Source organism: Mercurialis annua, linkage group LG7, assembly GCF_937616625.2.
Source record: "Mercurialis annua linkage group LG7, ddMerAnnu1.2, whole genome shotgun sequence".
NCBI classification, from domain to species: domain Eukaryota; kingdom Viridiplantae; phylum Streptophyta; class Magnoliopsida; order Malpighiales; family Euphorbiaceae; genus Mercurialis; species Mercurialis annua.
The window spans coordinates 47,063,396-47,090,206 of record NC_065576.1 but is presented as its reverse complement, the minus strand read 5'-3'; the positions used below and the strand labels follow the sequence as shown (position 1 = coordinate 47,090,206).

At 31.1% G+C, this 26,811-nt stretch overlaps 5 protein-coding genes across 5 annotated transcripts; 3 read left to right on the top strand and 2 right to left on the bottom strand.

The window, feature by feature from the left end:
• Positions 1–763: 763 nt before the first annotated feature.
• LOC130014860 (uncharacterized) lies at positions 764–1,672 on the bottom strand. The gene has a single exon (XM_056103822.1). It carries the CDS (start codon positions 1,670–1,672, stop codon positions 764–766), a length of 909 nt encoding a protein of 302 aa, XP_055959797.1.
• Positions 1,673–5,420: 3,748 nt separating this feature from the next.
• On the top strand, positions 5,421–6,197 carry LOC130015740 (17.3 kDa class I heat shock protein-like). The gene has a single exon (XM_056106476.1). The coding sequence runs from the start codon at positions 5,635–5,637 to the stop codon at positions 6,106–6,108; it is 474 nt and encodes a 157-aa protein (XP_055962451.1). The 5' UTR covers positions 5,421–5,634; the 3' UTR covers positions 6,109–6,197.
• Positions 6,198–10,133: 3,936 nt separating this feature from the next.
• On the top strand, positions 10,134–10,919 carry LOC126657568 (17.8 kDa class I heat shock protein-like). Its single transcript, XM_050352273.2, has one exon. The coding sequence runs from the start codon at positions 10,296–10,298 to the stop codon at positions 10,770–10,772; it is 477 nt and encodes a 158-aa protein (XP_050208230.1). The 5' UTR covers positions 10,134–10,295; the 3' UTR covers positions 10,773–10,919.
• A 3,897-nt stretch (positions 10,920–14,816) lies between these two features.
• On the top strand, positions 14,817–15,654 carry LOC126657570 (17.3 kDa class I heat shock protein-like). Its single transcript, XM_050352274.2, has one exon. The coding sequence runs from the start codon at positions 15,020–15,022 to the stop codon at positions 15,491–15,493; it is 474 nt and encodes a 157-aa protein (XP_050208231.1). The 5' UTR covers positions 14,817–15,019; the 3' UTR covers positions 15,494–15,654.
• Positions 15,655–15,948: 294 nt separating this feature from the next.
• On the bottom strand, positions 15,949–20,124 carry LOC126657566 (uncharacterized). Its single transcript, XM_050352271.2, has 10 exons — positions 19,825–20,124; positions 19,547–19,719; positions 19,023–19,181; positions 18,787–18,936; positions 18,516–18,659; positions 17,802–17,958; positions 17,157–17,329; positions 16,950–17,005; positions 16,699–16,801; positions 15,949–16,210 (listed from the first exon to the last, which is right to left on the bottom strand). Exons 1-10 carry the CDS (start codon positions 20,012–20,014, stop codon positions 16,121–16,123), a joined length of 1,395 nt encoding a protein of 464 aa, XP_050208228.1. The 5' UTR covers positions 20,015–20,124; the 3' UTR covers positions 15,949–16,120.
• Between the last annotated feature and the right edge of the window lie 6,687 nt (positions 20,125–26,811).

Below are 26,811 nucleotides of genomic sequence, written 5' to 3'. Positions count from 1 at the left end.
TAAGTTTAGATTTTAAAACACATTTTATATCACACAGCAAGTACAACAGAAATACTTTACTCTGTAACAAAAAATCACATCATAATTAGTAACGCAATACGGATCTATAGCCTAGTCAACCATCTTTAAGCACACTTGACGGGAAAATCTTTTCCGTCGTTAGTTTAGTTCAGTTTTTCTCCCATCTATTAAATATTCAAAAATATAATTCAAGCAAGTTACAATTAGCTTTCCAAGCTAGCCTTACCACCTACCCACACTTTTGGCTTCTGATTGATCACTTATATTGCAATTTGCTGCTACTCACCTTCTAGTTGTATGCATTCATAAGAAGATGATATACATAATTTGAATTTGATTTAGATTATTCAAATTTTTCTTTTTTCATTTTATTTAAATTGGAATTTAACACCAAATTATGTCTATTTTCTGAATTACTTTTTTAATTTTATTGATAACTATTTTTACAGACTTTATCTTTTTTTTTAAACACAATATTTATTCATTTTAATTCATAAAATTAACGATTAAAAATATTTAAATCATATTTTAAATAGAATATTTGAAAAAAATAATTGCAGCCGCGTATGCAAAATTTATTTTGCTAACTAATAATCATAATATTAAAACATTTGCTTTGCATAAATCGAAATCTATTAAAATTTAAAAGTGAAAAGACAAAAAAACAGAAAAAGATCGAAATCTAACAAGTAACACCAACAAAATCATGTACTAGCAAGAACAAATTTAATCTATCTTCACATTATTTAATACACTGCTTTTTCTTTTTCTTCTTATTCCTCTTGGTCCTCTCGCAAATCAAAACCCTCTCCAACTGTTCAACTCTCTGCGTAAGAGAACTCAACAGTCTCGTTTGCATTTCATTTTTTTCAAACAATTTCCCCATCATTTCCATCATTTTCTCGTTATCCTCCTTCATCTTCTCCATCAACTCTCCACTCCTCCGGCCACCGCCGCTCTCCTCCTCCTCCTCCGCCGTCTTATCTCCTCCGTCACAAGAATTTACTTCTCCTTCCTCCTTCTCAGCATCATTGATTTCCATTGTCGAATCAGCTTGACTCATCTCCATAACTTCCGGTTCTTCATTTTTCTCAACGGAATCAGAACCAGAGTTGACGCCGTTAATCTCTTCTTCCCGCGGTGCCTCGGCGGTTTGATCATCTCCGTTGAGGTTATTATTATTACTATTCAAAACAACAGAATCAACAATTTCTTGTAACTTAATAGCTTTTTTAGTAACCGTTTTTCTCAAATCCCTAACGCCACAATCAACGCTGCGAACGGAATCTAAACGCAGTAACAAACGCATGATCATCTCACTCACTTTTAATCTCTCTTTACTGTCATTCCTCATCACCTCCAATTTTTCCTCCGTCGCTAAAAGTTTCTCAATCTCATTCACTTCGTTTCTTATCTCGCAAATCTTCTTCACCCTTTTTCTCACTAGAAATCCTCTGAACACCTTCTGGATCTTTACAGCAGAGTCTGACTTGTTATGTAGAGGCGGAAGTGGACGTTCAGATCCGTCGGAAACGGCGATCGTAACGACTTTCCGAGGCGTCTGCGGCGTTGGTTTGGTTTCGACGGGGAAGCGAGAGGAGTATTGTGGATACATGAATTGGTTGGCGTAGTATGGATAATTATTCATCATTGTGGCTGGTTGTTTGATTGATTAGGTGTGAGAATTTGATTGGGTTGTTTTAAGTTTTTTGAAATGTTTATGAATAGGTGTGAGATGGTGGTGTTTAAATGGGGAGAGAGGGAGAATCTGTACGCTACGGGTAGGTTCCAGAAGTTTCAGGGAGGAGGGTGATATTTTTGACGGCATGGATGTTATGGAGTTCTTCAGTCAGGTTGTTAACGGTGGTTCTAGATTATTGTGGATTAGTTTCGTTAATTATGAAATCTCATTTTAGTGCAAAGTTTTATGTGGGCCCAATATGGCCCGTAAGGTGATGGGTCAATTATGAAATCTCTTATAGTGCATTTTAGAGATCCAGAATGTTCCTTTAAAAGAGAAAAATTGACAATTGTACAACTTAACTATAAATAATTAGAGAAATACGCCTATGATTTTCCATTTAGATAATTATCTTTCCCTTCTTTTTTCTTGCAAAATTAACTTTCATAAATTAGAGATATACGATTAACATTTGATTAAGGTAACAAACATCTCTGATCAAAGATTCCCCTAAAATTGCTCTCAATTTTTAATTCATACAAATCTTTCCTAATTAGAAAAATATTTGATCCCATGAAATCTGTTGATATTCAGAAGTGAAAGCGTCGCCGTTCTTCCCATCAACGACGTCATCTTCTCCATCTCGTCGTCGTTCCTCAGAAGTGAAAGCGTCGCCGTTCTTCCTGCCATCAATAGTGACACCACTAGTGGAGACGGCAATTGTTCTGCTTTAATGATCCTCTTGTTTTAGAGAAATCAGTGAATCAAAGTCACACAAATCTCCCAAAGATAATCAAATCGGAATCAGGTAATATTTTTGCTCTTAATTGTGTTTTGAAATTCAATTTTGGAAAACAGATTTGATCTTTAATGTTTATAGCTGCAATTGGATTATGTTTTTGGAATGATGAACACTGGTTCAATGATGAACACTGTTAAATAACCTAGTTTATTTTCAGTTTTAACAAATTATATTGTTTTAATTTAAATTTTTGTTCAAACAATTCCGTTTAATCTTATTAACTGATTTTAATTGTAGGAATGACAACATTGAAAATACTTACTACAATGGAGTATGAGATGAGAGTTTCAGGTACTCGAATTATAAAATCAAGATAGTGTTTGTCAAAGAGGATACAAATTTTGAACAGTTAAGCAGGATGATATCTAGTATACGGAAAGATACTAGTTGGAATACTAAATTAGAAATCAGATATCAATTTGAGACCTAATCAGTAGCCGTTGGATGTCGAGGATAATGAAAGTGTACAAGGCAGCCGATGTGGACAGCAGAGACATAATAAAAAGACTTGTCGCGGTCTACCAAAATAGTTATAGATATGATATAATTCAATTTTTTGGTCTGAGTAGTATGCTATTAGTTGTTGTTTGGTATACCGTTATAACCATTGCTTAATTGTTTAGCGGTTGTTTTATTCAATCATTTTTTGACATATAAAAAATAATAAAAGAAAAATTTAGCAAAATTTTATGTTTGTTTTTAATTAAAAATATATGCGGGGTGTTTATAATTTTTTAACCAATTTGTTAATTAGTTACCCAGTTATCAACCAAACCATTACCATGTATATACTAACTAACAACTTCACCAGTATGTAATAGGTTAAAAAAAATCAAGTATAGTCTAATTCTGGTAAAAAAAAGTGATATATATTGTTTGAATCACAATGCAATACAAATTATAAACTAGATTGTATAACAATAAAAAAAATAACAATAACAAAACACAAAATATTAGAATAACCAAATAGGAACCAACTGTGTATCAAATGTTATCCAAAATAGAAACCAAATATGTACCAAAAACTGGAGTGTACCAACTAGTACCAAAATGTGTTCCACAAACTATCCAAGTGTGTTTGAAACACAAACAAAAATTTCAAAAACATCTAAAGTAACAACTATATTACAATCTATTCAAAGTTTTTCTTCAATCTACCAGTCTTCAATTTTGGTTTTGGTTCAAGCTCCTCGTCGCTGTCAATGTTTATATCAATCTTCATCTGTCCATAATTATTACAAGTTAACCAACGGTTTACCCAATATTAACCATTGGTTAACCAACACCTAAAACATTACATACATAACCGTTTTATTCTCATAAGCATTTCTTCAAACACCAAGAGTGCAGGCTGTGCGAACTAAAAAATCAAACCAGCAGTTGCAAATCAATTTCCACCATAGTCACTGCAAATCAATTTCCATGTTAATTAACAAAATCAAAGAGCGAGAAAAAAATGAAAGGGATCGAGAGAGATTGAATCACCAGAAATCAACAGACATTATCATAAGCATTTTTATTCTCATAAACACACATTAACGTTCTATTCTCATAAACATTTCTATTCTCATAAGCATTTTTTCATCTTGTTATTGGTTAACCAACTGAAAACATGATCATAACAATTACAAATCAAAAACTTTCTTCATCACCAAACAATTTGAATTTGTGACTCACTAACAGCTGCAACGGTAAACAAAGATCCTCCTTTGGTGTACCAGATTCAAAAACATCTTTAGGTGTCTCCACAGCATCATGGTCTCCGTCATCAGATTTCTTGGATAGCATACTTTGGGTAGCTTCTGAGGATGAAACATCTCCAGCAACATCCTCCTAAAAAATTATAACATGAATTAAAAACAAATAACAAAATAATATTGTACCTATGGTTAACCAGATAGTAACCAATTGATAACCAATAAAATTTGAATAATAGTTAACCAAATAGTTACTAAAGGTTAACCAGACAGTAACTAACATTAACAAAACTTTAACTAAAATTTAATTAACACATATCAAAAATAACTAGTAGAGTAGTTGTGATTCAGAGGTTTACCGTCATATGATCGTGATGATCATTCACACACACAACACTCTTCAAATCAGACAATACACTTAAAACTTCAAAAAACTGCTTCTCAACGTAGGTCTTGAATAACAAAAGCTCGCTATACATCTTGGTTTGATCAGATGGGTAACCTTAATAGGAAAATGGTCCGAAGGTTGTATGAAATGATCCCAATCCTACATAAAAATCATTTAAATAGCAAAATAGTAAATACACACAGTCAAATATATTAACTAAAAGAAACAATAAACAACAGCAAAAATTCTTTGCAATTATTACTGAAAACAACACCAAACACCTACTAAACCGAAGCAAACACAAACAACAAACTCTATTATAAACTATATAACCGAACCTATCAAAAAATTTAAATACCTTTTTAGACAAACCCGCATATGAAACAGGCCTATCCATCTTCACGCACAGCCTTTCGACGATTCTTCATTGTCGCCAGAATTGCATTAAACTCAATTTTTCTTTTGCTAGAACTCGGACTAGATGTTGATTTCTTCATTTTTTGAGGGGGTGAATTTTTGGAAGCTGACCTAGTTGACACCATTCCGAATTCAAAATATGAAAAACAACTGAAAATGGGAAGTTTGAAATAAATGGAAACGGATGACTGAATGGAGAAACGGATTGCGCGAATCTCGCAAGAATCTGCACATGCAATATCTCTGATTTTTGGAACCGTAATCTTCAACTTTTGAAAGTATAAAAATTATAATGAAATAGGTTAGAATTCTAATTTGGGGAGAAGAAATAACAAATCTCAATTTTCATACTTAGGGCCGTAAATCTCTAATTATTATGGGCTAAGCCCGTAAATCATCTAAAAAAGTCCCTTTAAAATTCAAGAGCATACAGGGAAGTTCTTGCTTCTAAAATCCAAGGCTAAAATCTAGAAATTACCAGATACCTCTACTCTCTGCTTCTAGATTGCTCCCTCTAATCCTATAAATGCAAAGCTCATCCATCATCATCTGCATCAGAACATTGAGTAAAACACAATAAGCAATATCAACCTTTAGCAAATTCACTTCCAATCTTCCTATAATAAATATGGCAATGATTCCGAGTATTTTCGGCAACTCACGGAGCAGTCTCTTCGATCCTTTCTCCCCTTTCGACCTTTCTGATCCGTTCAAAGGTTTCCCATTTCCATCTTCTTCTTCGCTAATCTCCGGTGAAAATTCGGCCTTCGTCAACGCCCGCGTCGACTGGAAGGAGACGCCCGAAGCCCATGTCTTCAAAGCTGAACTTCCGGGGCTCAAAAAGGAGGAAGTGAAAGTGGAGGTGGAGGATGACAGAGTTCTTCAGATCAGCGGAGAGAGGAGTGTTGAGAAGGAAGACAAAAATGATAAGTGGCACCGCGTGGAGCGCAGCAGTGGGAAGTTTATGAGGAGGTTTAGGCTGCCGGAGAATGCCAAGATGGATCAGATTAAAGCCTCAATGGAGAATGGAATTCTTACTGTGAGTGTTCCTAAGGAGGAGGTTAAGAAACCTGAAGTTAAGTCTATTGAGATTTCTGGTTGAGTTACTGTTTCTTGTAAAAAATCAAATGACAAATAATAGTGTGTGTGTGATGTAAAAATAATAATAATATTAATTTTCCTTCTTTGTTAGTTTGTTTTGTATGAGAAATATGTTTAGAATGAAAAAGTTTGATTCTATTCTAATGAAAATGACAAAAGTTTCTGAGATGAAGCTGTGTTCTTTCATCTTTACATTTTATAGCGAGGCTATAATAAGATAACTAGAAAATGATATCTTCATGTCATAACTCTTGAACCTGGAACTTATGATCTACGTTTTGATCTAACATTTTGAATGCATCTCAAAATCTCAATAACTCTTTGAGTTGTAGAGTTGGCATGTGTAATCTCAAGATTAATGATTTAAAGAAATTTTAAAACCGTATTTAAATGAAGGAAAATGCTTTATAATCTTCAATTTTAATCCACTTTATATAATTTCATTTGTATATTTTTTTTTAATTTTTAAGACATCTACTCTTTTAATGTCACGGCACCTCAAATGGATTAAAAAAGATAAATTAAATAAGAAGTTACATTAGCATTGCTCTTACAAAAATTAAAGATACATTTGAAAAATAAATGCTACAAAATATAATAATTTATAAACAATAGATTTAGTCAATCAAAAATATATTATCCAATTTTTTAATTCAAAAAAATAATCAATTTTACATTTATATTTAATTTTGAATTTTAATTGTATTTTTTCATATAAGAGTTTTCTCATTGCAAAAATGATTCAAACATTCATTTTCAATTCAAAATAAATGCTAAATTCTTCTCAAAAAAAAAAGTGAATACTAAATATGACGCACATATATAATTGCTTTTAGAGTAATAAAGTTTAATTTAGAAAAATAATTACAATAAAAGCTGAAAATTTTAAAATAGATAAAACTCAAAAAAATGTAACTCTCTAATCTTAAAAAAAAAATCAATGTAATGGCAACTTGTTAATCTTTTTAGGACAATTTTTTAAAATAGGTCTAGACAGAAAAGACTAAAAGTGGGGTTCGGATTTCTTTAGTTGAGCTGTTTCTTGTAATTGTTATCTATTAGTTGTTGCTGATAACTGTTAGCTATTGGCTGTTAGCACATAGACCATATGTATTTGCTGAGATTTGATTAACAATTGCTGTTATACATAAAATAACCGTAACAGACTTAATTTTTACTTTTATTTATTAAATTATAAATATATTATATTATATGATATTTAATAAAAATATTAAGAATTATATTTTTATAAAAAGCAATAGTTAATTTATATTTATCTATTTTTTAAAAAAATTATCTAAATTCTCTTTTGGATTTAGCTTGACTTGGTTTTAGATAATCAATCAATTTTGATAAAAAAAATTGAATGAAAGGGGTGATATAATAGGCAGGTTCCCAGCAACTTATAGACACAATTGGAATTTAGGGATCCTAGAATTTCTGGCCTTGCGAGATACTATGCGCTCGGCCATCTCTATAGATTGGTCCCAAGTTAGCTTTGAAGGCAATGCCGTCCAAGTGACTCAGACTTTCTCATCGGGTTCATGCCCTTTGGCTACATGCTTGAGCATTTATTAGGATATTTGGCAGTCAAAATTGTCTTATAGCTTCTGTCAAGCGCGGTTTATAGATCGATCTAGTAACAGAGTAGCGCATGATCTAGCCAAGTTAGCTAGGGCTAGATTTTTATGTTCTGTAAACCGCAAACAACTCTGTAATCTTACCTTAACAAATCTATCTATTATCTCTGAAAAAAAGTTTGTAATGTTGAAACTTGATACAGCAATTTGGCGAGAAGCGAGGCGCCAAATGTTTTTGCCAAAAAATAAACGACAAGTTGTACAATTAGCGACGAATTATTTGTTTGCCGTCAATTAGCGACAAATTTTGCAATCCTTCCTTAAAAATGATTATTTTAAAAATCAATTAAAAATGTTTAAAAATTATTAATTAGAAAAAATAAAAAATATTTATTTGCGAGTACGGGAGTAAAGTGCATAAGTAGTTTGTTGTTCTTTTCGGTTACAAGTTAAATATAATGTACATTGATATCTAATAATAATAATTAAGTGCTTGTTAAAGTGGAGTAAAGTGTGAGAACTTAATTGTTAAACGAGGATTGGGTGAGAGTAATAGTAAGATGAGTGACATATTTACAAAAATTTCAAAAATGATAAATCAAAGTATAAAAAATGATATTAAATAATAGTTAAATAGCTATTACAATTTAATAAAAATAATTTTTTCAAATTTAAATATAAAAATATTATTCGTTGCTTGTTTTTGTCGCAAAACGACGCTAAATAATCAATATATTATTGAAAATTTGATGATTTATAATAACGAGTGAGATTTTCCGTCGCTAAATAAAAATTTCCTACAAGCACAGCTCTCTAAAAAATGGAATGTTCTCTCTTTAGAAGTGGTGGTCCTCTAACTATATTAGTTTCGCATCACGGGTTTTTTTGCTAGATTAGAAAGCACTCCCTCCGTCCCACTCTAATTAACAAAATAACTAAATTATAATAATCAACACAAACTAATAAATCACACAGATAGTTACTTTTATACTCCTCTATTAATAATAGAGCTAATTAATGCTATTAGTATATTAGTCAAATTCTCATTTAATATTAACCATAGTAAAAAGTTTAATTTTGATGTATTGGATAAACATTAAACATACTATTAGGCCTCGTTTGGTTCATTTATTCCTGAGAAGTAACTTCCGGGAAGTGTAGTTTCTGGGAAGTTAACTTCCCAACAAATTTGATAAATGTTACTTGTTTTAATTTTTACTTCCCGGGAAGTACAAAATTAATTTTAATATAATATACTATATTTTTAACTAAAAGACATAAATATCCTTTGATAATTTTTATATTGTTAAACAAATAATTTTGATTTAATAATCGAGTAATAAATAATTTAATTTTTGTTTATTATCTCTTATTTTACGATTCAAGTACTATTTAGGAGGGTTTTTAAATTTTTAAATTATATTTTTTATTTGAATTTTACATAATATAAAATATTTAATAAAAATATTTACTTATTATAAATAATAATTATAAAATAATATAAGTATATTTTTTAAATAAATAAAAATATTTTTATATGAATTTTAAAAGAAAAAAATAAAAAAATTAAGGTTAAGTTAGGAAAAACAACAAACGTGCTAGGGAAGTTCTACTTCCTTGAGTTTTGCTAGGGAAGTTACTTCCCTAGTTAAAGGGAAGTCTAACATCCAACTTCCCGGAAAGTAAAATGTAAAAATTGAATCAAGCAAAAAAAAAATTGCTATTTCCCAAAAAGTACAACTTTCCTAATCTATTTACCCTCAACCAAGCAAGGCCTTAATTATACTAATAAATAAAATAATTTATGTGTTGGACAAACACTATTAATTATTCTAATAACTAAATTAATAGTAAATATAATATTATAGTTAATGTCATAATAATATATTTTAAAATTATAACCAATATTAAATCAATTAGAATTTTATAAATTTTTTATAAATTTGATTAATTTTACAATAATTTTATCATGTATTTTATTTATAGTTTATATTCATAATTTTTTTATTGAATTAGAATATATTATATGAGTTGGATTAAATTAACATAGTTTTGTCATTGTATTTTATTTATACTTAAAATTTTAAAAAAATTATTAAATTAGCAAATATCTTATAAGTTAGATTAAATTTATAATTCTAATTATTTCATTATATTTTATTTATATTAAAATTAAATTAGCTATAATCTTTTATTAAATTTTAAATATATTATATGAAATGAATTAAAATTATTAATTTTATGCATTAAATTCCCGTTGTTCTGTTTTCTTTTGTAATCCTGAATTGATACCGTTATGAACCATATACAGTTGTTAGGTTTCGAGAGATAAGCCCAATTAAATTAGGTCCAAATTTCAAATTTTACGTTTAAAGATCCAGAATGTTCGTATTATAAACAAGAACATACCAGACACTTCTGGCTATTCCAATCGAAGCCCAAAACCTAGAATTTACCAGATACAAAGCTTCTCGCTTCTAGATTGCTCCCTGCAACACTATAAATACACAGCTCCTCCATTATCTCATGCATCAGAACAAAGAAGAATACTCAATAAGCAATATCTATCTATATAGCAAGTTGAGTTCCAATCTTCCTACAGAGAAAAATGGCAATGATTCCAAGTTTTTTCGGCAACTCACGGAGCAGCAGCATCTTCGACCCCTTCTCCGTTTTCGACGTTTCGGATCCTTTCAGAGGCTTCCCGTTTCCCTCTTCTTCTTCGCTAATCTCTGGTGAAAATTCAGCCTTCGTCAACGCCCGCGTCGACTGGAAGGAGACACCCGAAGCTCATGTTTTCAAGGCTGAACTTCCGGGGCTCAAAAAGGAGGAAGTGAAAGTGGAGGTTGAAGATGACAGAGTTCTTCAAATCAGCGGAGAGAGAAGCGTTGAGAAGGAAGACAAGAATGATAAGTGGCACCGTGTGGAGCGCAGCAGTGGGAAGTTTATGAGGAGGTTTAGGCTGCCGGAGAATGCCAAGATGGATCAGGTTAAAGCTTCCATGGAGAATGGGATTCTTACTGTGAGTGTTCCTAAGGAGGAAGTCAAGAAACCTGAAGTTAAATCCATTCAGATTTCAGGTTGAAATTGGGATACTTTTTCTTGTAAAAATCAAATGACAAATATTAGTGTGTGTGATGTGACAAATTAAAATAATAAGTGAAGTGTGTTTGTTTTAAATAAGAAAATTTTAAATATGTTTATTTGCTGATCTAATGAAAATGGTATCCTGTGAGTTTTACTGTTTTACTAAAATTGATCAACAATCTACAGCCAAATAAGTTCTAAGTGCCAAACAAATTTGTTGAACGCTTTTAATTTATACAATTTATGAATGAGTAAATGGACAAGGACACACAAGTTTATACGGATAAATTCAATGACTCTTTTCAAATTACAGGATTAGACGGCTAATAATCACCGACGGTCCTCGACTTTTACCCTAACCTTCCGTAAACCCCCCAACCTTTCAAAAGCTTCCCTAAACCCCCCAACCTTTGTGGCGGCGCCATTCACGGCCCTTATAGACGAAACTACCCTTTTGGTTTTGGCGGCTGTCCTTTTTTTTGGAAAAAAATAAATAGTGGCGCCACATGTTAATTGACACGTCATTTAATGTCAAAACAAAATTGAAACACCCAAAATACCCCCTAAAAAATTAAACCAAATCAAATTTACTTAATCAAACCCAACCCACGGTCAATCCGCCCGCCAACCCGAACCACTCACCGCACCCGCCGCCGACCACCACCCGCCGCCCGCCGCCGACCCATCGGAATCTGCTCTTGGAGAGCAGATCTGAATCTGTTCTCCAAGAACAGATCATTCAGATCTGTTCTCCAAGAACAGATCTGAAATCTGCTCTTGGAGAACAGATTCAGATCTGTTCTCCAAGAACAGATCTGAAATCTGTTCTTGGAGAACAGATGCACATCTGTTCTCCAAGAACAGATGTGCAGAAGACGAGCAGCTGCTCGTCTTCTCAGAGAAGACGAGCTGCTGCTCGTCTTCTGAAAAACGGAGAAGACGAGCTGTTGCTCGTCTTCTCAAAAACGGAGAAGACGAGCAGCAGCCCGTCTTCTCAGGGAAGACGAGCAGCAGCCCGTCTTCTCAGGGAAGACGAGCAGCAGCCCGTCTTCTCAGGGAAGACGAGCTGCTACTCGTCTTCCCAACCGGAGAAGACGAGCAGCAGCTCGTCTTCCCCTGAGAAGACGAGCTGATGCTCGTCTTCTCAGATCTGAGAAGACGAGCAGCATCTCGTCTTCTCAGATCTGAGAAGACGGTCGTCTTCTCAGGTGAGAAGACGACGAGCTTGGTCGTTTTCTCACCTGAGAAGATGACCGGAGGCGGGTTCGGTTGTGGCGGTTCGGTTTCAATAATTCAGTGGTTTGAATGGGTTGATTTGCTTTGATTTTTTATTTTTGTTTTAATTAAATTTTAATAGTTGTAAGGGTGTTTTGGGTTTTTCAATTTTTTTTTTAGATATTTTGCCACATGTCAGATGACACGTGGCGCCGTCTTTTTTTTAGAATTGTAGCCGCCAAAAAAAGACGGCGCTTAGGGGTATTTTCGTCCATAAGGACCGTGAATGAGCGCCGCCATAAAGGTTGGGGGGTTTAGGGAAGCTTTTGAAAGGTCGGGGGGTTTACGGAAGCTTAGAGCAAAGGTCGAGGACCGTCGGTGATTATTAGCCGGATTAGACATATTTGAGCTTCAGAAGATGATTAGAGGGTCTTCATTCTCTTCAAAAGCTAATCAGAAGCTTCCTTTGCCATTGAAAGAACTTCCTATACATAGAATTCTGTTGGAGAGAAACAGGTGGTGGTACTAATTATAAAACCTCTAACTTAGGACCATGTAATGTAATTGAATCGATTACGGTATCTTCTCGCATAGCATTAAAGGTTTATTTCTCCCCTCCGACTTGACATCAAAGATCAAAAGAGTTGAAATCCGTGATTCTAAATAAAAGCCCCCCACAGTTTGTCAATTTTGAACCAGTTTACACCTTTAACCATCACAACTGACGTCAAATTAGGTATAAACAGACCCAAAATTAACAAGTGAGTTTAGGACCATGTAATGTAATTGAATCGATTACGGTATCTTCTCGCATAGCATCAAAGGTTTATTTCTCCCCTCCAACTTGACATCATAGATCAAAAGAATTGAAATCCGTGATTCTAAATAAAAGCCTCCACAGTTTATCAATTTTGAATCAATTTACGCCTTTAACCATCACAACTGACGTCAAATTAGGTATACACACGTCAAATTAGGTATAAACAGACGCAAAATTAACAAGTTGTGAGTATTTTTATCTATAACTTAAGGCATCAAGTGTCCTTTGTCAATCTAGATAACATAATTCAAGAAAATGAACAGGACAAGAGTGGAATTATTAATTACCTCATCAACATTCAAAACCTTTAATGCTGTAAACAAGACCTGATGTGCTGCATTATTGTATAGAGCAAAACGTCATTGTGTGCTAGTGAAATGGAAGGTAATAAACACACATTTCATGGTACAATGTCATGTAACTATTAACTACTAATATAATCAACTTCTACCTCTGTTTAGAAGATGTAGTATTATTTACAAAATAAAATGAGATATATACGAATATGGAATAAAAAGTAGCCTAAAATGATAAGAATTAAAAGAAAATATACACCAATGAGCTGTATGGTCCAAATGGTAGACACGCTCAATAGCATTATGCTAAGATAGTACTTGATAGGTTAAATTTTTTACGCAAACAATAATAAACATCTAGAAAATTTATAACCGTTTATAATGATGTTCTTTTAAAGAAGGTGATTATTTTATGTAACATTTCCTATTGGCTTTTCATTGAGGCACCGTTTGTATTGATGGATTCTAAACGATGGATTCTAAACAATCCATGGATTTGGACAAAATCTATCGTTTGCCTAGAAAAATAATTAATAGAATCCATGGATTTATACATTCCCTCATTTTCTATAATCCATCATTTTGGAGGGTTTTGATTTCCCACCTACTAGGTGGGAAAGTCCAAATCCACCATTTTTTATGGATGATGGATTGTTATACTATTTATTATTTTTCATAAATAATATTAAAAATCCATTGATTTTATATTCAATCCAAACGATGAAATTTTAAAATCTATGGATTTAAATTCCATTGATTTAGAATCCATTGATTTTGCTAAAATCCATGAATTTTAAAAATCCTCAATCGAAACGGTGCCTGAATATTTTTCCGTTGTTTTAAAAACCGGACCAGTTTGGCCGGTTTAACTAGAAATTGGCAGCCAGTTCTATTAGATTTTGCTAAAAACTTTGAAAAGAGATTTAATCGGAATAAACTAAAAAAAACATTTGAATAAAAATCATCCAATTTTAAAAAATGTAATCAAATTCTGCTTACTTTTTTTTTATAAAAAAAAAACCTCAAGAAAATCCGTCTTTTTATATTGTTTTCGCTAGTTTTTTTTCTCTTATTTTTCGGTTCAACCGATAACACCCAGTTCAATCATGGGTTAGTATTTGAAAACTCTAATCTTTACTATACCTTTTTCATCCCAATTTAGTAAAGTTAGAGGTGAGTAGAAACCGAACCAGATTAAAAAAACCGAACCGAAAGTTTGTTGTTTGATTCTTTTCGATGAAAACAGTTTATTCCGATTTCTAATTTTGAAAAGTTTGGAGTTTGGTTAGCGGTCCGGTTTAGAGGTTGTAAAACTGAAATAGCCGAAAACCATGCGCACCGAAGTTTTTAAAAAATAAAGAATTTTTTTGACTTTAAATCTAAATTTCAGGACTCTTTTGTTTTTTTACCTAAATTTTTTAGATTTTTATTTAATTTTAAAAATAAATTCAAACCGAATTTTGAGACCGAACCGATCAAAATGTTCGGTCCAAAAAAAGTTCAGTTCTTTTTAAAAAATCCATTTCATTCGAAAATTGTAAAAAGTCCGCACTGTCGGTTTTGATCGATTCGAAACTGAATTGAGCCGAATTATGCTCACCCCATACAGTTATGAGCCATACACAATTGTTGGTTTCGAGAGGCAAGCCCAATAAAACCAGGTCCAAACTTCATATTCCTTCAGAATTCAAGAACATACCGGACAGTTCTTGCTTTTAATATGGAAGCCCAGGACCTAGAAATTACCAGACACTCTCCTTCTAGATTCCTCCCTCCAACGCTATAAATACAAAGCTCTGCCACTGTCCCTCGCATCAGAACAAAGAAGAAATCACAGTATCAAAACAACAATCAATTTCTACAATCAATATTTACTTATAGCAAGTTTGGTTTCATTCTTACTACTACAGAAAAATGGCAATGATTCCAAGTTTTTTCGGTAACTCGCGGAGCAGCATATTTGATCCTTTCTCCGCTTTCGACCTTTCTGATCCGTTCAAAGGCTTCCCGTTTCCTTCCTCTTCTTCGCTAATCTCCGGAGAAAATTCGGCCTTCGTTAACACCCGCGTCGACTGGAAGGAGACACCCGAAGCTCATGTTTTCAAGGCTGAACTTCCGGGGCTCAAAAAGGAGGAAGTGAAAGTGGAGGTTGAAGATGACAGAGTTCTTCAAATCAGCGGAGAGAGGAGCGTTGAGAAGGAAGACAAGAATGATAAGTGGCACCGTGTGGAGCGTAGCAGTGGGAAGTTTATGAGGAGGTTTAGGCTGCCGGAGAATGCAAAGATGGATCAGGTTAAAGCTTCGATGGAGAATGGAATTCTTACTGTGAGTGTTCCTAAGGAGGATGTCAAGAAACCTGAAGTTAAGTCCATTGAGATTTCTGGTTGAAATTGGGATACTTCTTCTTGTAAAAATCAAATAACAAATATTAGTGTGTGTGATGTGACAAAATAAAATAATAAGTGGAGTTTGTTTGTTTTAAAGAAAATGTTAGAATGTACTTGTTTGTTTGCTTGATTGCTTATCTAATGAAAATATTAACTTATGAATTTTTGCTGTTTTACAAAAATTGATTTAACAGTCTACAGCCAGATCAAGTTCTAGTGCTAAACAAATGTGTTGAAGAAAAAGAAAATAGAAAAAGTTTATACAAGTTTGAATTTAGCAAATGAAATCTAGGCGGTCTTGGAATGTACCCAGTTTCGCTCGAATTCTCATTTTTGGCATGAATTCTAGATGAACATTAACAAAGCTAAAGGAAACTACTCATAGCAAGAAGAGATGTGAAAGTAAAAATATACTATACAACATATTTCTTTTGCATGATTAGTCACCAGGGTCTCTGAATTGAAATGTTATGATCAAGTAATTTTAATTTTTTTAAATAATTAACAATAATACTTCTTATTATAAGTCAATTAGCTGTAAAATTGGATCATAGGTGGTAACTAAAAAAGCGTTCAATTTACGCAAGTTTAAAGACAGGATTAGACAGGTTTAAGCTTCAGACTATGATTAGAGGATCTTCATTCTGTTAGGGATGATGATGCCAGCCCTCTTCAAAAGCTTACTAGAAGCTTCCTTTGCCATCGAAAGTACTTTTTCCTGTCCAAAATTAACACCCATGAACAAACTCGTGGGTTTGAAGAAAACTCTGAAAACTTGACATTCTAATTCGTTTTACCTCTAATATGATGACAGTAAATGATTTGAGCATTATAAACAAATAGAAGTCGAGGTGGCAGAAATTTATTTAGACAATTTGGAGCCAAAGGGGAAAACAAGCCAAAAGACTAAATTTGAAGGTTTTTTTTTTAAAGCTACAAACTTATCTTTATTTGATCATTTGTGCCAAGTTCAAGGGGCCAAATGTACCTTTGTTGTCATATTTCAGAAGGGACTTTAACTTGTGCTAATGTAAGTTTATGTGTTCAATTCAAATGAGATATTGTATTCACCCAAATATTAATAAAGAGTCATACTTTCAAAAATAAGATGAACGCAATTTATGGCATCAGGTGTCCTCTGTCAATCTAGATTACACGATTTTAACAAAAAAAAAAAAACAGGACAAGGATGGAGATGTTAGTTACCTCATCGACATTCAAAATCTTCCTGTCCTTCATAATCCACTTGCCATTGCACATTACGGAAACAATATTCTCAGTGCGCATGCTGTAAACAAGGCTTGATATGCTGCAGTATTGTAAAGAGCAAAACATCACTGTGTGCTACTGACTTTAAACTTTTCTTACCATAGTACATGACATTAAGCAATACGCAGCAAGAACTAAACAAGTGAACGGCTAGATTGCATTTAAAATTTCAGAAGACAGATTAATACCAGTCATGAACAGGAACCATAGACCAGGTATTCGGATTAATCACAATCATGTCAGCCTGCAAAATGAAGAAAATAATTAGCTTCAATATTCTATAAAAGCAAGAAATTGTACAAAAAGATATAGAGCTTTTGGCAAGAAAAGAATATGAGAGATAAACTGGGGGGTGCCAGTGGGGAGAGCGAGTAATTTGGCTTAAGAGTCCGCACCTTTTTCCCAACCTCAATTGATCCAATTTCATCATCCCAGAGTACTGTTTTTGCACCATTTACGGTCACCATACGGAGAATTTTTTCTGCTGGGAGAGCTGTAGGATTTGTTGTTCCATTTGCAAAAACTTCCCTTCCTTTGTTGATCAAAGAAGCCAGATACATCTCATCCACTACAAAAGTTAGATGCTAAATTAACTTTACTTTCCTATACCAGTTCCAATAAGCATCGTATAGCACAGCAAATGAATCCTTTAAAGGAACAAGGATTTCCTTGTACCACGTACTGAAGAACCATTTATTTTTCTTATTTTAAAGTGAAATCGGATCTTCATTTGAAATCTAATTAGTCCATATATATGGCATATGATATTTGTTAATTAAAATCATTTTCTTCTTCAGACAGAGTAGTAAAATCTTGCATGTAGTGGTAGCTAATTAAAATATTTATACCATTCTAGGAGAATGCCTTTGCAGCTAAATTTTAATAGCATGTCTAAGAAGGTTTAGTAAAAGGGAACAAGATATGGCTTTTTTCCCCTTCAAATTGGGCAGTCTGTATAAAGTGAGGCCAGAAAAATGAAAGCAATAACGTTTGAGCATGAATAAAAAATGAGCAACTCAAATTTGAGAAGCTGTACAAACCCATGCTCATTCTATTATTTGATGGTGCTCCATCTGTTCCAATAGAGACACAAATGCCAGAATCAAGCATCTCCTTAATGGGTGCAAATCCAAGCATTCGCATTGCCGAAGCAGGACAGTGAGATACTTTGACCCCAGCTCTTGAAAGAAAACCAATCTGACAAGTAAAAGTATAAGCATTATGATACCTAGGTGTAGCAACAGACGGCGAGAGAGAACACTGAGCAATTTCTGATGACCTAGTAATGAGTGAAAAATACATAAAACATGCAGGTAGTGGAACGGTTAAAATGACATGCAAGAAAATTAAAATATGTGATCTTAGTTTACAGATATTATATACTAACACCTATGCAAAGATGCTACTTGCGCATCAACAGCAAATCTCCACAAATGTAGGGGTAAAAAAGGTGAACCACTTGCAGGGTCTAACGACTGATGACCTAGGAGAATGGATGCACTACAAATTTGAGAATAATTCAAATCCTTGTCCAAAACCAAATATAAATTTCAAATTTAACTACTCTAATAGCAGGCATTACTGAACATTTAAGACTGGAAAAATAAAAGTTATAAGCCTCGAAAGCAACAGCCTAATATTAACTTTCATGAGAATCTCAAGCTTGCCCGGTAACTATATCGTAATGCAGTAAAAATATTATAGCTGCTTTTCTCTTGAAAACACCCAGTGATCAATCAATATGAGCAACTCACCTCAGCATTGTTGACCCAAACAGTGTGAGCAGCTAATAAGTTCTTCTGCAGAAAATCTATTTTCTCCAAGAATGTAACCGTCCCGTATTCAACTTTTCGTGTATCCATCACAACTTTATTCTCATATGCTATTTCTGAGACATGCTGAGGATAGGGACAGTTAGACAAAATTACATACTGTACACGATGCTATTAAACAGAAACAGAGATGCTTTGTACTATTACAAACTCATGCATCAAACTTACTAGAAAACAAAACGATGTTTATTACCATATGGATTCCAGTATTCAGTTCCCTAGCCATATCTCTTGTTTCAAGTAGTAAACGATCAGTTGAGTTCATAATTTGTCTAATTCCAAACCATACACGAACCCTCCCATCCGCGGTATTATGATACTTCTGATAAAGCTCCTTTTGAGACTGTATCCTTGAAGTGAGAAATCAAAACTATAAAAATGCATATTCAAAATTTTAAATATATCACAAAACAAAATATAATGTTAAACCTGAATACAATCATCGGTAGTCCGATTAGCCCAAGATGTCGGCAAACCGTCACCACAGTCCATAATAGACTGAGTCAAACAAGCTCGTAACCCTAATTCCTCAACAGCTCTAGCCATTCCTGACACATGCTGCCCTCCTGCCTCCGCAAAACAAGTAACCTAATTCACAATCAAATCCACAAAAATTATATCCACACAAGGCTAGACCTTAAATTGAAATATCAATCATCTATAAGAACTCCATTGTTGCCAAATCATATTTCCAAACACAATTCAATTCAAATGAATTGAGTTCTTGCTAACTAGGCACTAGGACACTTCATTCAGTCAACATTTTCGTTTCGAAAACATGTCACACACTTAGCGTTTCGGACATGAAACTTCATTTTTAACGTAAAAAATCTTAAAATAACACTGTTTCTCCGTGTATGTGCCCGTGCAACTTAGCTTGCTAATTTCACTATGCATAATCCAAACACTAAATTCAATAAAAATTAAAATTAAAAAAAAAAAAAAAAACTTACACCAGAATGAATGAGTTCAATTCCACAAAGCAAACTAGAAACATAAGAATCATGCTCAGTCATATTAGCTTCATAAGGCCAAATCCTATTATGCAGCCACGTCATCAAATCCACATCATCAGCTATTCCTCTACCTAGCTGTTGCGACGTATGTACATGCGTGTTAATCAATCCTGTTCAGTTACAAAACGCAACCGTATCAATCAACCAGTTAACGATCAATAACTCGAAACACAATTTATTAAATCGGAAAGACGAGAGAGAGTAAGAAACTGAACCAGGAAGTAAGAAGTTGCCGTTGAGGTTGACGATGTGATCGGCGGTACCGGAAAATTCAGCTAGAATGTCGGAAGTTTGACCGACGGCTTGGATTTTATCTTGTTGGATAACTACGGCGCCGTTTTGGAAAACTCGAGTTTCTGCGTCCATTGTGACAACGGTTGCATTGTGGATCACTGTCGTCGCCATTTCTGCGTTGCTCTGTAACTGTAAGTCTCTGCTGAATCAGTGAGTTAACCAGAGTGAGTTAACCAGTGTGAGTCAATATTTTGACTTTTGTACGTACCTTCTAAATTCCATAATAGAGCAAAACGCAAATCATTTTCCCCCTAGACACGAAACGCTTCGTCGTTTGAAGGAACATATTTTTGAAAAGGTATAATGGGTTTTGGATCCCTGCACTAGTTATGTTTTTCTTCTGAGTCCTTATACTCTTAATTTTGTTAGGTCTCTCTGTTATAAAAAAAAAAAAGTTAAAGCATCCCAAAGAAACTCTTTAAAATTTCTAAGCACTTTAATTCAAATAAAGTTAATAATAGAATAAAAATACAATAAGCTTTTCATAATTTATATTTAAAATGGATAGCGATTTTGACTATTTATACATTGAGACAGTCAAACTCGCTCTCTGTTTTATATTTTATCAATAAGATTTTTAATTTTAGAATGATTAAATTGCTCTTAATCTTCAAAATACTTTTCCAATATAAAAGCTAATTAAGAAAGAAAATTAAAATACATTAATTAATATTTTTAATATTTATGATATCTAAAAATAAAATAAAATAAAATTAAAGAGCCATAAACTAAAAATTTATTGAACTAAAATTAAAACTATACTTTTTATGTTTAAAATGCTCTCTGCTTTATAAACGTATTGTTTATCTTTCAAAAAAAACATATTCTTTATTATAACGAGTACAATTGAATATAGTTTTAGCGCTAACAATTTTGATAAAAAAACATTTTAGAAGCCTAATATCAACAACAATAAAAATGTATTAATTATTGTAAAAAAATGTATTAATTAAATTTTAAAAAATTAAAACAAAAAATAAATAAAAAACTTATCTCGATCGTGCTAACATATATACACATTTTACTTATTTTTATAACAGAAGGATTTAATATTTATAAAATAAAAAATTCAAATAAAAATATAGAAATTCAATGTCAAAAAGTAAATCATTATAGAACCTAGATATGTGTTTTGTCTAAAAATATTACTCCTCCCGTCTCTAATTGATAGGCAGAGTTTATTATTTTTGGCATACTATACAACATTTTATGTTTAGTAGACTAAATCTATTATAAAAGGGTGGTGCTATTTCCAGAGCAAGATTTGATAAGGCAGAGTAAATCTTTTTGTTATGATAAATTCACCCTTATTTATGATGAATCCATATCTCTCTTATTTACAAAAGAAGGATAATTTTGTAAAGATATAAAGATTTGCTCTGTCCCTATCAATTCTTACTCTGGAAATAGAGCCACCTATTATAAAATTATATACTATTAATTTTTATTTCACTTGATCTTTAATATATTTTTTACATTTAAATAGTCCATTAAATATTTAGTTTGTACCCTTATGGTTTTTGTGTGGATGAAACTATAAATAATGTCATTGTTTTAATTGCATGTACCAACAATATTTTATGAAGATCATATGTATTTAATAGTTAGAAAATGACTTACATGTAAAAAAAATTGTCAAGGACCAAATGAAGTTAAAGGTAACAGTATAATGAATTTAGGATGAGTTTAACCTTTTTAGTAAGCAACTAAAGATTTAAAGTCTTTTAACCCCTAATGAATATATAATTATTTCAAAATGAATTAATTATTTCACATTTCAATATATAATAAATGCACTAATACAAAATAAATTATACTAGTTTTTTTGATACAAAATAAACAAACTATTTGTGAGTAAAATAAATCCATTAATATGCTACTACCCCTTCACCGAGTTGATAGGTTATCTGTAATTATTATAATTTTGATGTAGATTTTCAGAGATGGGTTGATGTCCAACGATAATAGATAGAAATAAATAATCCAACTTAAAATGAACAATTTAAAGAAAATAACACAATTTGAACTTAGTTGAAAATTATAAACTTTTAATCAATTATTAACCTTCCAAGTTTGTTTTGGTTTTAAAAAGTATTAGAGGTCAAATCGCAATTTTGTGTATCTATTTGTAATTTTTTTAAATCAGAATTAATTAATAGTTTTATTCAAGAGTATAATTTAATCCATAAAACTATTAATGAATGAAGTTCAACCTGATTTACTTTTAGAAAAGTGACAAAAAATATTAGTGAAGTTTAACCTGATTAACTTTCGGAGAAATAACAAAAACTATTAATGAAGTTCAACCTGAGTTACAAAAATTAGTAATGAAGTTCAACCTGATTTACTTTTAGAAACATAACAAAAAATGTTAATGAAGTTCAATGAATATTATTAGAAAAAATAAATATTATATAAATAAAGATAAACTATTATATTCATTACTATAATAAAATTAATAAACATATTATAAACCAATGGAGTTTGGTCCAAGTGGTATATCGCTTAAGCGAGTTCTCGGATTCGAGTCTTGTGAATGCAAAACATTTCCACTGATAGACTCACCCACCATACCAGGTGCGCGATGCGGGTCTGATCCAGATTAGTCAGGGCGAAATCTTGAAAAATCGGATGGGCTTATGAAAAAATAAACGTATTATAAATAAATAAGTTATCAGTTTGGTTTAAAAATTTTGCATTAATTATATTGAAGTAGCTAATGAAAGGAAATACATAATTTTACTGATAAAAATAGAATAGAATTTAGGCTTAATTACTTAAAAAATCCTCACCTTTAATTTTGTTTTCGTTTATACCCTGACCTAGGAAAATTGTCACATATACTCATGACCTTATTTTTATATTTCACCTCTACCCCAAATTTCAAAAAAAAAAGATAATTTATGAAAACAACTAAATATAAAGGTTATTTTACACCTTTTTCTATTAAAAAAATACAAACAAATACTTCATCTTTAAAAACGTTCAAATAAGTCCTAAAATTAATTAATTTTTTTAAATTAAATAAAATAAAATAAATAAAATATTTTTTATTAATTATAACCTACAATTATACTCCAATTTTAAAAAACGCTAATATTATTATTTAAAAAAAATCAATTTTCAGAATCGACGCCGGACAAGGAGGAGCAGCTGCTCCTCTTTCCATGGAGGAACAACGTGTTCCTCCTTCCATGGAGGAACACGCTGTTCTTCCTTCCATGGAAGGAGGATGACGGTTCCTCCTTCCACGGAAGGAGGACGGTGGCAGTGAGTAATTTTTTTTTTAAAATAATTTAATTTTATTTATAGAGTTTTTTTTACGATTTTTAATTTTGATAGCGGATTTTAAAATTGGAGTACGGTTGTAGGTCGGGAATAATTAAATAATTATGATTAATTGATTTTATTAAAGAAGAAGGTGTTTTTGTATAATTAATAATATTGACGTGTAATTAGAATATATACTAAAAATGAAGGAATATTTTAAAAAAATTTTAAATGAAAAGAGGTAAATTTAATACCTCGAGGGTAGAGGTGAAACATAAAGATAAGATCATGAGTATATGTGGCAATTTTCCTAGATCAGGGTATAAACGAAAAAAAAGTTAAAGGTGAGGCTTTTTTTAAATAATTAAACCTATAATTTAATATTTAAAAGAGTGAGAGATTTATAAAATATCACCTTTGAATATTAATGATCAAGAAAAAAACAAACAAATAAAAAGAAAATGCAAGGTCAACTTTGATGAATAGGCCTGCGTGGTTGCGATATTTAAGCATGTATATCAACAAGAACTGTGTATGAATTGGTCCTTTCTTGCATAATAATTTGCTCAAAAAAATAAACCTCTCTTTTTCTATTTATTTATTTTCTTGATACAACTGCCTTCATATAATTGCATCACTAATATTTTAAGAACATATAGTTATGTTTATGGACGGACCTATACATAAAATATATCATTCAATAACTCAACTTATATACTTATATTTTAAAAAATACTTATTTATTATTTATTATTTATTTTATTCATTTTTATAAAATTATAATAAAAATTTTGAAAATACCAAACCTTTTCGGATGAGATCAAATATAACAAAATCTTTCAAAAACATCAATTTTAGCCATTTTTTAATAAGTATATTTCAATTGCCATTCATCATATTTTTAAATAAATGCCAAACTTTTTTGATATATTTTAGTTTTGACCATTTTCAGTAATTTTAATAAGTATTTTTCAAATAAAAAAAATTATGTTTGGTTAGAATTGGAAATATTAAAAAAAAATTGACATTTCAAAAAAATTGAAATAAATAATTGGTTAAATTGAAATGTGTTATTGAAAATTTGCTAAAATAGGTATTTTGTAAAGTTCGGTTAGAATTGATTTTACTTAAAATAAGATTGACTTTTTTTAATACATTAAATTTAAAATATATTTTTTCCGTCCCGTTTAAAAAGGGACAATACCCTTTTACATATAGATTAAGCAGACAATAAACTTTTTCTATTATTTTACACCTATTAATGATGGTTTTATAATTAGTGTAGAGAGTAGTAATCATTAGTTTTAGATAGGAAAAAAGGGATAAAAAGAAAATTTTTATATAAAATGGCACAAAAATTATAATATAAACTTTTTAGTAGGGGTGAGCACGATTTGATTCGATTTGTAAATTTTTGAAACCAAATTAAACCACCCCTATAAAATTCAAAACCAAATTTATTTTGTTCGGTTTACGGATTTCGGTTCGGTGTATCAAAATTTTGGTTTGGTTTGTTTTGGTTCGACTTAAATGGAAAAACACAAATTTTTAATTTACTGTCATTAAAATCATATTTATAATTAATATTTTTACTAAATATGATGATTATTAGTGATGATTTAAGATTAATTTATAATAAAAGTCCTAATTAATAATAAATTTAGTATTTAAATTTATATATGTATATATGCATGTATATATATATAAATTAAAAATATTGGAAGTTTGATTTTTCGGTTCAATTCGTCACGAGGCCTAAAACCAAACGGAAACCGAAAACCGTAATTTTTGAAAATCCTAAACCAAGCTGTTTTAACCACTTTAACCACACCACTCTTAATTTTAGTTTGATTTTACGGTTTGATTTGGTTCGGTAACTAAAATATAATAAATTAGACAATAAAAATCATTTTATTAAAAAATTATAATTGACTACCTGCAATTATTTTTTACCCGGAAATATAAAATTGAGGACTGATTAGTATAATAAAGTATATTTATTGGATAAATTTTTTAAATAAACAAACGGAAATGAATTTAAAAAATGTTAATAGATTATGATGTATTCATATAAAACATTATGGGATGGACCATTATGTATACAAAATGTCAATTCTTTTTTTTTATTTGTGAATGCAACTGACGAAAATGACGGGTTTTGCATAATATTGCCTAACTCAGAAGTATTGTCTTGCCTGCCGCCAAATAAGTCGTAGCCGTGGTTGAAGTAAGGTTCTGTAGTTTAAAGGTTGCCAGTTCAGATTTTACATAATGTAGACTAGAAAGCTTAAAAAAAATTAAATAACAAATTATTTTTTTTGTATTCAATTTCTTTTCAATTTCTTTTCAAATTCTTTACATTTTCAAATTCTTAAAATAATTAAAAACTTAAAGCTTTTTTATAAAATTATATTCAATTTTTTATTAGTATTTACATTTACATATTTATTTATATACATTTTATATTTCTTCATTTTCAAACATAAATAGAATTTTTATTTAATATTTTTTAGAAAAGTTTATACTTAAAGAATAGTTATAATTATAGTAATTTTAGATTTTATGAATATTTTAGAATTCTATTAAATTGTTACGAATATATCGTACTTTTTAATTATTACATATTTAAAGAATAGTCTTTTAAATTTTTATCTATTTTTTAAACAATCATTATCTCATATTGTATCGTCTTAGGTATTTTGTTTTGGCCTAATGTCTTAAAAAACCCCGACCTTTTAGTCCCTTTTAAATCATACCCTGACGTTGAAAATTTGTCAATTTTACCCTATTTTGCATTTTTGTGTTTCAATTGTACCCTGAAAAATTAAATTAACGTCTTTTGCGTTTGGAAATTTTTTTAAAACATTCTCCATGTCTCGCATATATTAATTGCATATTTTTAAAATTTATTTAAATTTAGTTAAATTAATTAAGAATTTAAATTAGTGTTAATTTGATTATGGCTTTTAGTTAGTTTTTAAAAATAAAGGACTTATTTGTACTTTTTTGAATAAAAAAGAATTTAATTTCATGTTTAGACTTAATTAATTGAATGATTTCATCATTTAAGTAAAAAAATTAACAAAAATTAAAATATTGGGGTACAATTGAAAACGGAAAATTCAAAAGTGGGTAAAATTGACAAATTTTCAACGTCGGGGTGGAATTGAAAAAAAGTTTAAAGGTGAGGGGTTTTTGAGTGATTAGGCCTTTTGTTTTTGTGCTACTTAGGTGCTATTAGATATTGGAAGTTTAATTTATTACTATAAAATTGTGGCTTAATTTAATATTAATTATTGACTTTATAAATATTATTTGGAATCTAATTATGTTTGTAATATTTAGATAAATGATTGATGTATTTAATTAATGTATCTTTATTTAATTTAATTTATATATACATGTAAAAGAGAGGTATTGTCTGCCGCATTCTTGAGACGGTTGCAGGAATCGCTATCAAAAATGGACTTCTCCACCTTTAAAGATTCAACTCTCATCATAAGTAAACAGTACATCGACCCATAAGTTTATGTGCTTTTTATCCTTTCTCCTTGTGCTCTTTCCTCGTCTTTATTAGTCTATTTAGGAGTGTAAACGATTTGCGCTACTCACGAATAATTTAAAATTGATTACTTTTT